At 50.6% G+C, this 13,280-nt stretch overlaps 1 protein-coding gene across 4 annotated transcripts in view; it reads right to left on the reverse strand.

The window, feature by feature from the left end:
• Positions 1–2,268: 2,268 nt before the first annotated feature.
• The window catches only part of DENND2A (DENN domain containing 2A), a 61,904-nt gene continuing 50,892 nt past the window's right edge, over positions 2,269–13,280 (reverse strand). For 3 of the 4 annotated variants that reach the window (XM_062616448.1, XM_062616446.1, XM_062616447.1), the window contains 6 exons: positions 8,608–8,785; positions 7,790–7,831; positions 6,069–6,186; positions 4,986–5,225; positions 3,388–3,474; positions 2,269–2,971 (listed from right to left, as the gene is read on the reverse strand). In XM_062616448.1, the coding sequence (XP_062472432.1) occupies positions 2,940–2,971; positions 3,388–3,474; positions 4,986–5,225; positions 6,069–6,186; positions 7,790–7,831; positions 8,608–8,785 (697 nt within the window). In that variant the 3' untranslated portion in view covers positions 2,269–2,939. Of the gene's footprint in view, positions 2,972–3,387; positions 3,475–4,985; positions 5,226–5,954; positions 6,187–7,789; positions 7,832–8,607; positions 8,786–13,280 lie in introns of those variants that run through there. The other variant, XM_062616449.1, reaches the window with a different exon arrangement.

The raw sequence follows: 13,280 nt of genomic DNA on the forward strand, positions 1-13,280 counted from the left end.
GTGTGTATACGGTGTGTCTATCTATACCTACAGAGTATATAGGGCACACCCACCTCTGTTTGGAGCCTTCTCTGGCCATCTGCTGGCAGGTGGGGTGGAGGCTGCTGGCAGCCTCCACGGGAGGGCACACGCACCCCTGGTGAGACCTAGCACAGCCAGACTTACAGCTTGTCTTCACAGGTGGGTTCCTCCAAAGCATCCAGAGCCCTGAGGGACGCAGGGTCCTGCTCATCCCAGCACAACACAGCTCAACATAAAGCTGGAGAGGCTGTCCTGCAGCTGGAGACCAATGCTTTCTGCTAGAGTTTAATTTTAAATCCTTAATAACACAGCCCTAAATGTTTCTTTCATTGCACTTCTCATGCTGCTGCTCTTTAAGACACTTCTTTGGATTTTGTACACTATGTAAGCGTAATTCCTACTTTCCTGAGAGCTGCCAATGAAAGCACCAAGCGGCCACAGGGCTCGGTGCTGGCAGAGCCCCCACATGAGACAAATGGGACTATTTCACAACCCTTTTTAAATTGAGCTGTTAAGGTATTGTAGCATCTCAGCATGTAACTCAGCATGCTCACACAGAGGTCCAAGCTGAGCCTAGGAGCCTGTGAGCATCAGGCATCCCAGATCTCTACCATGGCTCCTGCCAAGGAAGGTGAAGTGCCACGCTGTTGGAAATATCACTTTGAGAAGAGGAATGTGGATCCCCTGGGAACAGGCTCAGCAGCAGGGTACCACACAGGAGACCTGCTTCTGGAGGCCTCAGGTGAGCCCCAGGATCAGCTCCATTTAGCACCCACAAAGCTCTGCAGGTATCCTAGCCACCTGCATGCGTGGTTGCATCTCAGCTTTGCAAAACCTCATTTTGCTACAATTAAAAACACCTTTTTAAAAGACAACCAAACCACAGCGTTTGATTCACCCTGGGCTTCACTGCAGCTTCCTCTGGTGGGCCACCATGGCCTCCTCTGACAAACTAGACATTAAGTAGTGCCAGTTTCGTCCAGCACAACTGAGAGGAGGCCTCCTGCACCCTCCACCTGGTTACCACACTGGGAGGAAGGGGGGATAAATGCTGCTGCCTTCTCTGACTCCCTCCATTGTTGCTTCAGCTCCTTGCACATGGGCTGGGGAGCACAGAGCTACAGGTGCTGCCCACCTATGCCACTGCTGCTGAGCGGCATTTATGGTGCTCCCCACAGAACTACAGAGAGGTTGAGGTGGGAAGGGACCTCGGGTTCATCTGGGCCAACCCCCTGCTTAAGCAGGGCCACCCAGAGCCACTTGCCTAACTTATCTGGTCCCCAGATAGTGGCACATATCACAGACATAACAAGCCCCGTTACACTGCAAGCCAACCAAGCGCTGTTTCTCCAAGTGCTCACCCCTCCATGCACCCAGCTTCCTGCTCTTGCCACCACCCATCACTACCCGTTTCCTCCATCCTTAAAACACAGCACAAAGAGGCTGGTGCTGTAGGAAACTGGAAATGCAGGCTTCAAAGGATGCACAGAGCAGGCCTGGAGCCACAGCTTCACTCCATTATTGAGTGGAGGTAAGCTCCTCTGAAAACCATTGCTGGTCAACACAGCCCTCTCGCCTGGGAAAGCCCACTGCCCCCAGTGGTACATGGACCATTTCCAAACCCTCTGGCGGCCCCCTGTAGCCCAGTGTAACACAGGTGCCCACAGCCAAGGTACCTGCACACATAACTGGGGAAGAGATTTCCCTTCAGGCTATAGCAGACTTGCCCTCTGCTTTCCCCTCCAAAGAGCAGAAGAGACCAAAGGATGCTCCAGCTGCTCCTGACTGCCCTCACAAGCAGTGCAAGAGAAACAGCTTTTGTACAAGTTAGAAAAGAGCCCTCACCCCACCTTGACCTCCACATGCTTCCCCTAACACTTCTGACTGAAAATGACAGAGGAGAGGTGAGCAGGCAGTCCGACCTCCTGCCCAACCAGAAGCACAGAAGGCAGCAGCAGGCACTCTCCCATTGTATGCTTCCTACCATGCTCCCTGACATCAACACCCCAGTTGGGAAAGGAGAGCCCATTTGACCTTCAGAAACTCACCTGTGGGTGAGTTCCACTTTGGGCTCCCCCTGCAAGTGGCCAGGCAAGGGAATGAGGCCCATGGTGAAGCAGAGGGCTTGGCCAAACTGAAAGCTCAGCTGCTAGATGTCCTCTCCAGCTCACGCTCAGCACTGGGTGGGTGGGATGGTGGGCAGACACAGGTCAACCCCTCCCCAAGGCACCCAAGGGTCCGCACACCTTTTACACCACTTGCTTTTAATTACACTGCATAAGGAAAGACCTATCCTTGTGCCAGAATCCCCTGGCACAGGTCTCCAGGGAGCTGGCTGGCTCATCGTGTCCTCAGTAGGTTTAGTGGTTCTCTCCCACCCTTCTCCCTTGCTTGGAAGCTCCTGTTGGTCAGTCCACACCATCCCTGCAGCCATCACTTTGCAGAGACCTATTTCCATACAACTGTTTCTCCCCTCCTCAGTGCTTGAGCTTTGCCTGCTCAGTCCCATGGGAATCCCGCTTTGGCCTCCTGCAGCACCAAGCAGAGAGGAGGCAGGACAAGAGTCATCGGTTAATAGTTGTTCTAACCCCAATATAAATAGAAAAATACAATAAACCAAAGAATTGACTAGCTAAGAGATCCAATCCGTTGGGATGCCTGCAACGTGCTAGTGCAGAGTTCAGAGAGAGTACTTGGTCCAGTGCATCGTACTGTAGATATCCAGAAACCTGTCCCAGAAGCCCCACAGCCATCAAACCTTCCTGTGGCACCACATGTCTGTGTGAGCACAACCCAGCTGCAGTCAGCTCGCCCAAGGCTGCTGGTTCCTGGGAGCAGGCTGAATGGGAACGGTTGATAATAGTCTGATGTATTGCTGTTAAAGTAAAGCCATTCTTTTCTGTGGAATGAGGATGTGCTTACTTTTTGTGGAGGAATTTCATTTTGCTACCTGGAGAGATTAAGAAAGGAAAATGGACTCCCATCAGAGACAGGCAAAACAAGCGTCATTCCCAACCATCACCATCTGACCTGCATCTGCCACCCCCAAGTCACTGGTTGATCTATTGCCTCCTCAGATCCACCTATTTCCTTTGAAAGACACAGGTGTAGCTCCTGGCCCAATCTTTGGTTTTCCACCAGCTTCCAGAGAAGCAGCAGCTCAGGGGGCAGAGCCAACAGCCTCCCAGAGCAGGGGTACGTGGCTGGGCTCTGATCACTCCAGGCTCAGAGCACTGCTGCTCTGCAGGAAGCCACATACAGTCACTAGCAGAGCCCTGCCACCCTTTGGCAGCATCTCTGCTGCTAAATCTGATACATCAAGAAGCCCAAGACTCCTGAGAAGCGAAGGGTTTTGCTGGTTCTTACCTAGGCCTTTCAGGAACTTATTGACTCCACTCTGCTCCCCACTGGGAAGTGTTTCCAGGTACTCCTGAGCCCGTACCTCAAACAGACCTGCAGAAAGAAGAAGTCAACATCTATTTTGCTTCCCTATAAATAAAAGCAAGAATGCTCAGCTGAAAGAACACTGTCCCAGCTTACCAATAAAATATTGCACACAGAATCACAGAATGGTTTGGGTTGGAAGGGATCTTAAAAATCATTTAGTTCCAACCACCCTGCCATGGGCAAGGACACCTTCCAGTAGACCAGGTTGCTCAAAGCCCCATCTAACCTGGCCTTGAACACTGCCAGGGATGGGGCAGCCACAGCTTTTCTGGACAACTTGTGGCAGGTTATCTTCACCCTCACAGTGAAGAATTTCTTCCTTATATCTAATCTAAATCTACCCTCTTCTAGTTTAAAGCCATTTCCCCTTCTCCTATCACTACATGCCCTTGTAAAAAGTTCCTCTTCAGGTTTCTTGTGGCCCCTTTAGGTACTGGAAGCTGCTCTAAGGTCTCCCTTGAGCCTCTTCTTCTCCAGGCTGAACAAGCCCAGCTCTCAGCTTGTCTCCCTAGGAGAGGCTCCAGGCCTCTGAGCATTTTTGTGTGTGGCCTTCTCTCTCCAACAAATACGAAAGGGAATGACTCACCCCACCTCCTCCACCAGCTGAGCTGCTGATCTGGGACAGGAGCTTTGGTCCACCTGCTCCTTTTGTACCTTGCATTAAAACTCTGTTCATTCTGGCACAGACACAGCTAAGTCCAGAGAGTGAGGTCATCTGGGGAATCATCACACAGGATTTACCATGCTGCAAAACCTCTTTTACTCAGCCACCTATTCAAGTGTCCACTGCTTATTAGTGCTTGGATGGAAACTGCTAAGCCAGCACCAAGCAGCAGCAGGGATGAGACGCTAGGATGAGCTGCCAATAGAGTCCTTAGGAGTGTGGTATACCAGGAGTTAAACAACAGAAGCAGCTCTTCGAAGGACAGAAGCATTCACATTTTCTGCTAGCCAAGACATCATAACTAATCCAACCCATTCTTCCTCTAGACATGTGAAGGGGACATAAGGAACTGCAAGAATAAATGTCATTCCAACAGTGTAACCCTTCTGTGATGGTACTGGTGGGAATTCAGTGTTGAATGGAAGAGGCACACATATGGAGGATACTGCTTATGTCCCTTATTTCAGTGATTAAGTGTGCCTGTAACCCCAAGAAGAAACTTATCAGATCACACACAAAAAAATCCTGTTCTCCAACAGCTGGTTCACATGCACTGTGCAAACACTATATCTCACTGTGCTCCTTTGGGGTGACGCTCCCTTTTGGGAAGATAAGGAAACAGAGACAAAAAAATCCCCAAGTGACTTCTCGAAGGCCACGTTGGGGTGTCAGAATGAACCATCAGCCTGCACAAGCATTTCCCTACCACCTCCCTTCCGGTGTCCCTGTACAGACACTGCAGCCTACAGCCACGCTGGTGGAGATGGAGCTGGCAGCTGGTGAGCATCTGCCAGCTCTCACAGGAGCAACAGCAGAGTTTCCACAACAGCAGAGCCCAGGCAGAGCCCCTCACCTCTGACCCCCTGCTTCCGCAGCTCCCGCTCCTGAATGAAGCCCCCAAACATCTGCGTCTCCATGAAGACCTCCAGGAAGCGTCGAAGGCTCTTGGAGGAGACGGACTTGCGGAAAGCCTCGCGCTGCAGGGTCCGCTCTTCTCTTTCAGAGGGGGTCAGGAAGAGGGAGTAGTGGCCCACAATCTCCACAAAGAAACGGACAAAAGCCTCGGACACCACCTCATTCAAAGGGCTGGTCTCTAAGGAGAAAACAAAGAGGCAGTGGCGAGGACACTGCTGTAAGGGCGTGCTAAGAATAGCCCTGGGTACAAACTCCGTTGCTTTTTTCAGATCCAGCCTGAGCAGAAAAAGCTGCTCAAGAGAGGTAGCATCCTACAAAGAGGACCGGCTGCTGCTGCTTTGAAAACCACTAAGTTTTCTCTTGGTTCTCACTCTCTCCAGTGGGATGGGGAGAGAATGAGAAAAGTGATAAAATCTGTGGGTTGAGATAGAGACAGTTCAACAGGTAAAGCAAAAGCTGCGCACACAAGCAGAGCAAGGCAAGGAATTCATTCATCACTTCCCATGGGCAGGAAGGTATTTAGCCACCCCCAGAAAAGCAGAGCTCTGTCACGCATAACAGTTACTTGGGAAGACAAGCGCCACCACTCTGAATGTCCCCCTTCCTTCTTCTTCCCCCAGCTTTAAATGTTCAACATGTAGCATAATGCTACATGGCACAGGATGTCCCTTTGGTCAGTCACCTGCAGCTCTGCAGGTGGACTGTTCCCTCAGGGAGCCTGCATCACTCGCAGGGTCAGCAGCAGAGAGAGGCCTGTGGGACCACCACCCTCCCCACCTCACACACAAGAGTACAGGGAGGTTGGACAGAGCTGGAAAGGGGCAAGCACTGCTTCTCCTCACACAAACAGAATGGTCCCCGGTGCAATGGAATATTTAATACAGCTTCAACCAAACTCCTGACCTACGTCCAATTTCTGTGGTGTGAAAATCAGTACAAGCCTAGTTCTCCCCTAAGAAGCGACAGGAGAAAAAGGAGAAGGAAAAGATGTGGTTTAAAGCTGAGAGGCACTGTGCTTTACCCTGCTTGCCATTGACAGGGCCTTCCTCCTTGTCGCTCGCCAGCTCGTTTCTCTGCTCCAAAATGTGCTCTAGGGCAGCCTGCAGCTTGCGGGGCAGGATGGAGTCCTCATCTTCCATCTGTAAGACAGAGCCACCTCCTTAGGGCCTGGGGCCGGGACACAGCTGGCCCCTGCCCTTCTCCTCCCAGCTCCTATCCTGTCCCCAGCACGGCAGGGGGAGCACTAAAAACGAACTGTGAGAGGGAGAAGGTGTAGTATAGTATGCTTGGCACATTCCCAGCACATCCCAGTGCAGCACCATCAAGAAGCACAAAAGGAAGGAGAAAGGGGGTGTCTTTTCCCAAATATTCCTCTATTCTGAAGGAATTTCAGATGTCCAACCCAAAAGGCTACCAGGCAGGGCTCTCCCATGGCCTCACCACCCACTTGTGAGCACTCGCACCACCACAAAGAGGATGTATCTGAACAATGCTGGCGTGCAGCCAGGTGAGCACAACCCCCTGCTCAGCTCTGCTCTGCATCGATCCTGGTACTGAGGCGAGTTCCCGTAGAGCAAAGAGCCAAGGAACTGCCTGTGACTGTGTGCCAGCTCCTGATAGCCCTGGCTGAGACAGCCTGGTTTACCTTAAACCTCCAAAAGCGAGGTGCGAGGTGAAGCATATCCCTGCAGCTAAGGCAGCTGGCAAGCGAGAACTGCACCAAAGGAGTGGCCTGCACTACATCCTACTCGCTGCAGCAGGAGGTGCACTCATCCCATCCTACTCACGGGACCAAGAGGACGAGAAGAAACAAACCTCCAGCTGTGCCAGAGGAGATTTAGACTGGATATTAGGAAAAATGTCTTCACCGAAAGGGTGATGAGGCATTGGCACAGGCTGCCCAGGGCACTGGTGGAATCCCTGTCCCTGGAACTGTTCAAAAACTGTGTAGATGAGCCCCTCAGTGACATGGTTTAGTGGTGGTCTTGGCAGTCCTGGGATAAAGGGTGGACTTGATGATCTTAAAGGTTTTTTCCAACGCAGTTGATTCTATGATTATGTGATTCACTGCAGCCAGCACTGCTCAGCGATCTGCCAAAGAGGTCTGAGGCAAAAATAGCTTCCCAGGCCAGGATTACGTTCACTCATCTGTTCTCTTCCCTTCAATATCCTACTCCTCTCCGCAATAGAGGGAAGTAAAAATCAGCAGTTAATCTCATCATGAGAGCAAAATACAGGCTCTCATGTACCAGCTTCCTTCTTATGACCCATCTAGTTCAAGGACTGGAGTGAGGAACCACAAACTCCTTGGGCAGGAAGGATTTGAAGAACTCATCATGGCTCTATTCCCCCCTCAGGGCTGGGGATGCGATAGGAGATGGACTGACAGACACAGGCTGGAAGAGCCTGTGCTTCTTCCTAGCAGACAGTGCTGAGCTGAGGCTTTCCAGCTCTGCCCTCAGCCTTACAATATGCCACTTAAGGACCCACAGTGCTCAAGTGCCACTGTTTCCCCTCTTAAAACAGAGAGAGAATGCACAATGATTTGGCCCTCAACAGCTGTGGTTTGGGATGCTGACATCACATAGCAACCCCTATAATGCTGCCAACCACAAATGCTGCATCAGTTTGTGAGGGGAGTAAGCAATCCATCCATCCTTGCAGGCCAGTCAACACAGATGGAGGTGAAGTGCGGTGGAAAAAGGGGAGAGAAAATGAAGGATACAGTATAGGTCTGCTCACCTGTCTCAGAAACCGGTTATTTACAAGGTCAACAACAAGGACCTAAGAATGGAAGAGTAAGAATAAAAAAAAGAAAGTCATTATTTCCATCATCAGAGTTTATCTTACTCTGTAAGTGCCCTGGAGGAAATGCTTCAGTCCTGTCCTGCTCCTCTCCCCACCACCACAGCTGAAGGAGCAGTCAGCTTAAGAAAGCAGCCCTTGCTGTAGCTTTCCAGCAATGCTGCCACACAGTGCAGCACAGCTTGGACAGCAGGAGGCTATCCTCCAAGCCAGGCCACCGCTCCTCACCCCACATTGGAGTCTGAGCTCCATCTTTTGTCCCCATGCGCTTAACCGCTGTCCCCTGGGTGGGCTGGGAGGGAAATGCCTCCTTGACTACATTCAGCCTTTCTGAGTGCACCACCTTGTGCACCATGAATCTGGTTCTTAATTACTTACTGGTTCATTAAGCACCTGTGTTAATGAGAGGGGCAGCTACCCTGGCCAATTTGTAGCAATCATACTTCAAGCCTGGCAGACTTTGTGCTCATCCCCTAGACAGCACTTTGCAGAAACAACAGAAACTGTAATCAAATCATCTCCTCCCCACAGCAGCCCCTCGGTGGGAGATCCCAGCCCCCTGCTTCCCAAACTGTGGACAAGGAGGGTGCAGACCCCCACCTCCCCACGGGCCATCCACCTCCTCCCTCACCCCATGCTCACAGGAGCTGGAGAATGAATCATCCTCCTCATGCTGCAAGGCAGACTCTCAAAAGCAGCCTTTCTGGGAGAGAAAACAACTCAGCCCACTGGAAGCAACCAAAAGCAAGGCTCACCTCCTCCACTGGGAGCTCCTTCAGGCGGGGCAGAGAGCTGGAGAGCAGGCCGATGAGAAAGGGGGTGGGCGAGCACACGATGTCGATCATGGAAGGTGGCAGCACAGGGATGTACGTGTGTTGCCAGGTGAAGGGGTACAGTAGTGCCACTGTGGCATGACAACACTTGGAAAGAGTGCTGGAAAATGAAACACAACCAAGCACAATGGCTAATCAGTCAGGAGATAAGTGACATCCTAGAAGTCAGGGCTCTTTCACTTGTTCCCTGATTGATCTCTGCAATTATTAAGGGCTTTCCCAGATTTCTGACACCAGCTGCAGGTGCAATGACTTGAAATAGGAGCCCAGGTTAGGAAAGAGCATAGAATGGTTTGGGTTAGAATGGATTTTAAAGAGCATCCAGTTCCACCCCCCTGCTGTGGACAGGGACACCTTCCACTAGACCAGGTTGATCAAAGCCCCGTCCAACCTGTCCAACCTGGCCTTGAACACTGCCAGGGATGGGGCAGCCACAGCTTCTCTGGGCAACCTGTGCCAGGACCTCAGCACCCTCACAGGGAAGAATTTCACAGAATCATAGAATAGTTAGGGGTTGGAAAGGACCTTAAGATCATCTAGTTCCAACCCCCCTGCCATGGGCAGGGACACCTCACACTAAACCATATCACCCAAGGCTCTGTCCAACCTGGCCTTGAACACTGCCAGGGAAGGAGCATTCACAACCTCCCTGGGCAACCCATTCTAGAGCCTCACCACCCTCACAGTAAAGAACTTCTTCCTTATATCCAACCTAAACTTCCCCTGTTTAAGTTTTAACCTGTTACCCCTTGTCCTATCACTACAGTCCCTAATGAATAGTCCCTCCCCAGCACCCTTATGGGCCCCCTTCAGATACTGGAAGGCTGCTATGAGGTCTCCACGCAGCCTTCTCTTCTCCAGGCTGAACAGCCACAGCTTTCTCAGCCTGTCTTCATACAGGAGGTGCTCCAGTCCCCTGATCATCCTCATGGCCCTCCTCCGGACTTGTTCTAACAGTTCCATGTCCTTTTCTTCTTAATATCTAATCTAAATCTCCCCGCTGTCAGTTTAAAGCCATTCCTCCTTGTCCTGTCCCTACAGGCCCTTGTAAAAAGTCCCTCTCCAGATTTCTTGTAGGCTGCTTAGGTACTGGAAGCTGCTCTAAGTTCTCCTAAGAGCCTCTTCTTCTCCAGGCTGAACAAGCCTGACTCTCTCAGCCTGTCTCCACAGGAGAGGTGCTCCAGCCCTCTGATCATCTTCATGGCCTTGTCTGGAATCGCTTGAGCAGATCCACATCAATCTTGTGTTGGGACCCCAGAGCTGAACACAACACTCACAAGAGCAGAGCAAAGGATCACCTCCTTCAACCTGCTGGTCACACTCCTTTTGATGCAGCCCAGGATACGCTTGGCTTTCTGGACTGTGAGCGCACACTGCTGGCTCATGTTCATTTTCTCATCCACCAACACCCCCAAGCCCTTCTCCACAGGGCTGCTCTGGATCTCTTCTTTGTCCAACCTGTAGCTGTGCCTGGGACTGCCCTGACCCAGGTGTAGGACCTTGCACTTAGCTTGAACTTCATAAGGTTGGCACTGGCCACCTCTCAAGCGTGTCCAGATCCCTGTGGATCCCATCCCTTCCCTCCAGCGTGTCAACTGAACCACACAACTTCTGTCATCAGCAAACTTGCTGAGGGTGCATCATTCCCACTGTTCATGTTGCCAGCAAAGATGCTGAACAGCACTGGTCCCAGTGCCCAACCCTGAGGAACATCACTCATCACCGATTTCCATTTGGATATGGAGCCATGCAACCATCTAGCCAATTTCTTATCTGTCGAGTGGTGAATCTGTCAAATTCATGCCTCCCCAGTTTAGAGACAAGGATGCCATGCAGGGCAGTGTCAAATGCCTTGGCATGGATGCATCTTGTCAGGTCCCATGGACTCGTGCACCTTCAAGTTCCTTAGACGCTCTTGAACCTGATGTTCTCCTACAGCAGGCGGTACTGCATTCTCCCAGTCCCTGCCTTTGCTTTCTGTGGCTTCAGTGGTGTGGCTGGAGCATTTGCTGGTGAAGACCAAGGCAAAATATTCATTGAGTACCTCATCCTTCTCCATGTCCCAGGTGACCACATCTCCCATTTCCTTCCAGAAGGGTCCCACATTTTCCCTTGTCTTCCTTTCATTTCCAACTTACCTACAGAAGTTTTTCCCATTGGCCTTAATATCCTTGGCTGGATTCAATTCTGTTAGAGCTTTAGCTTTCCTAACCTAGCCCACACACATGTGACAAGAGATTGATACAATATATTGTACAAGTGTCGATGGTAGTCATAGGTATTGTTGCACATGGGTCAAGATGACCATCAGTAACAATAAGGAATTTGTGAGTAAAACCAAGACTTGGTTCTGTTTAAAAGATCCAAGGAGAACATCCAGGATTGATTATACCAATGAGAAGTTATGTGACAGCTTGGCAAAGTGACCATTTGATTAACTGGCTTGGCAATGAAAGAAACTTAATGCGTCCTGAAATCAGCTGCCTTCATTGTAATACTAATAATCACACCCACAGGTCAGAGTGCCCAGTCAAGGTGAAGACCCCTCCTCTGAGCATGCATAGTGATTAGAAGGAATGAGCAAATATCAAATGTATATTAGACATAGATTGCTCTAATTATATGTAACTGGGAGTGCATTACCTTGTATCTTTTGTGTATAAATGCAATGAAGGAACTGGCACTGTTGTGCTTGATTTGTGGAACAGTCTACCAACCAGCCAGGCCTGAACACACACAGTATCTCTCTTGAGAGTGTGGAGTTGGTTTACTGCACGTCAGGCATGAACCTGCTTTTTGGACAACAAAACAGGTCCCACTGAATCCAGCATTGGCTGTTCCAGTACCCTGATGGAAAAGACTAGACAGATGTGGGGTCATCCACAGCACTGGCTTTCATTAGAGAAATTACTTTATTCTCCCACAGCATTTCAGGTTCCATGGGAAAGCCACGGGTCTGAATGTACAGGGGCTATACTGTCCAGCATAGACATCACACAGCCATGGGCACACAGAAGACAGCCCCACCACTACAACAGCTACCTACTGGGCTGTACTGTGGCCCACGTACCTGCTTGGCCATACTCTTGTCAGCGTAGCTTGACAGCTTGCCTGGATGCTCTGGCAAAGCCCTTGGCACAATCTACAGCTGCAAGGCCCCCAGAGGTGCTCCTGCAGATTGTTCCAGTCATGGTCCAGCCCTGCCCCTTGGGTTTCTATCTGTGCAGCATACAGGCTTTGCTTCTGGGCAGCCCTTAGCAGGAGTAATTGCATGCCAATGGCATGAATTTCTATTAGTTCGAATCATATGATAGCTCCTAGCAGTCAAGCCATAGCACGGGGAAAGGAGGAAGGAGCGGTCTCCAGCTGAGGCTAGCCAGGCACCTCACAGCTTTAGGAGACTGCCAAGACTCTTCAGAACCATGGGAGAGTGAAAGTGCAGGAAGGGAGCACACGGCTAGCTCTTGGAGGAAGCTGCCCCATGGCTCATAGGAACTTCCTTCTTCCTCTTCAAATGCCACCAGCAGCTCAGCCAAAAGTCCTTTTGCTGACAAATTCCAAGGGGGTCTGTCCAGAAACCCCATCAGCTCTCTAGCAGGAGGCAGGCAGGGTCTGCAGTCAGAGATGGCAGAGCCTGCTGCAGGGTACCAGTTACTCATTTGTTCTGGGTCTGGAAACATTTGTATGTGTCAAGGGAGGGGGAAGGCTTGCCACTATAAACCCTGTATATAACATCATTTTGTTTTACTAGCATCCAAGTCTCTGAAGGCTGGAGGAGGGGAAGGAGGCTGGTGCAGCTGGATGCCCAGCTGGCTCCTGTTGAACTCCATGGGGGAATTTACACTCAGCAACCCAGATCTGGCAGTTTATTGCTGACTGGAGAGGGAAGTGGTTTGATGGGTGTGGGCTCGAGCTCACTCTGGAAAGTGGAGCCTGCTTTCCCTCACCCCAGCTAAGCCTGGTAGATTTGAATCCCTGTGCTGCAACACGAACACATGCTGAGCAGAGTGGTCTGGCTGGGCTACAGCTGGCTGGCTTTCATCAGGTAAGTTCAGTTATCAGAACACAACTGGTTGTTGGGATGTCAGTGTGACCATATGAAGTAATCTGGCAGTAAACATCATTAAACACATGATTTTTTTAGAGATGAGTAAATATTATCTAGGACTGCAACAGGCAGGAAACAGGCCCTGGGGAGGAACACCTGGGACTTGTGTGCTGAGAAAGTCTCTCAAGAGGGGGACAGTTTTCCCTCCCTGCACTCTCAGAGGCTTGTCTCTTAAGGAGATACTATATAAAAAGAGAGGAGGACCCTGGAAATACTGTGTCAACAGACTGGTAGCTTTACACCTTTAAATGGGGAAACCCCCCTCAGTTCCACATATTTGTTTAGAAAGGTCATAGAGCACCTCCTTCCTTCTCCACATTCCTTCCTGCCCCTCTATCACTGCTCTCAAGCAGAGCCTGCCCTCCTCAGCAAGCCCATGTCTTGCTGTGTCTACCACACATGGAAGGCAGATTCAGAGAGAAACAAAATGAAAATAATGAGAAGACACAGAGCTAGTAACAAACAGGAACATTAAAAAAAAAACCTC

The sequence above is a fragment of the Pezoporus occidentalis genome, unplaced genomic scaffold, assembly GCF_034315485.1.
Source record: "Pezoporus occidentalis ecotype Australia unplaced genomic scaffold, CSIRO_AGI_Poc_V1 ctg19, whole genome shotgun sequence".
NCBI lineage: Eukaryota > Metazoa > Chordata > Aves > Psittaciformes > Psittacidae > Pezoporus > Pezoporus occidentalis.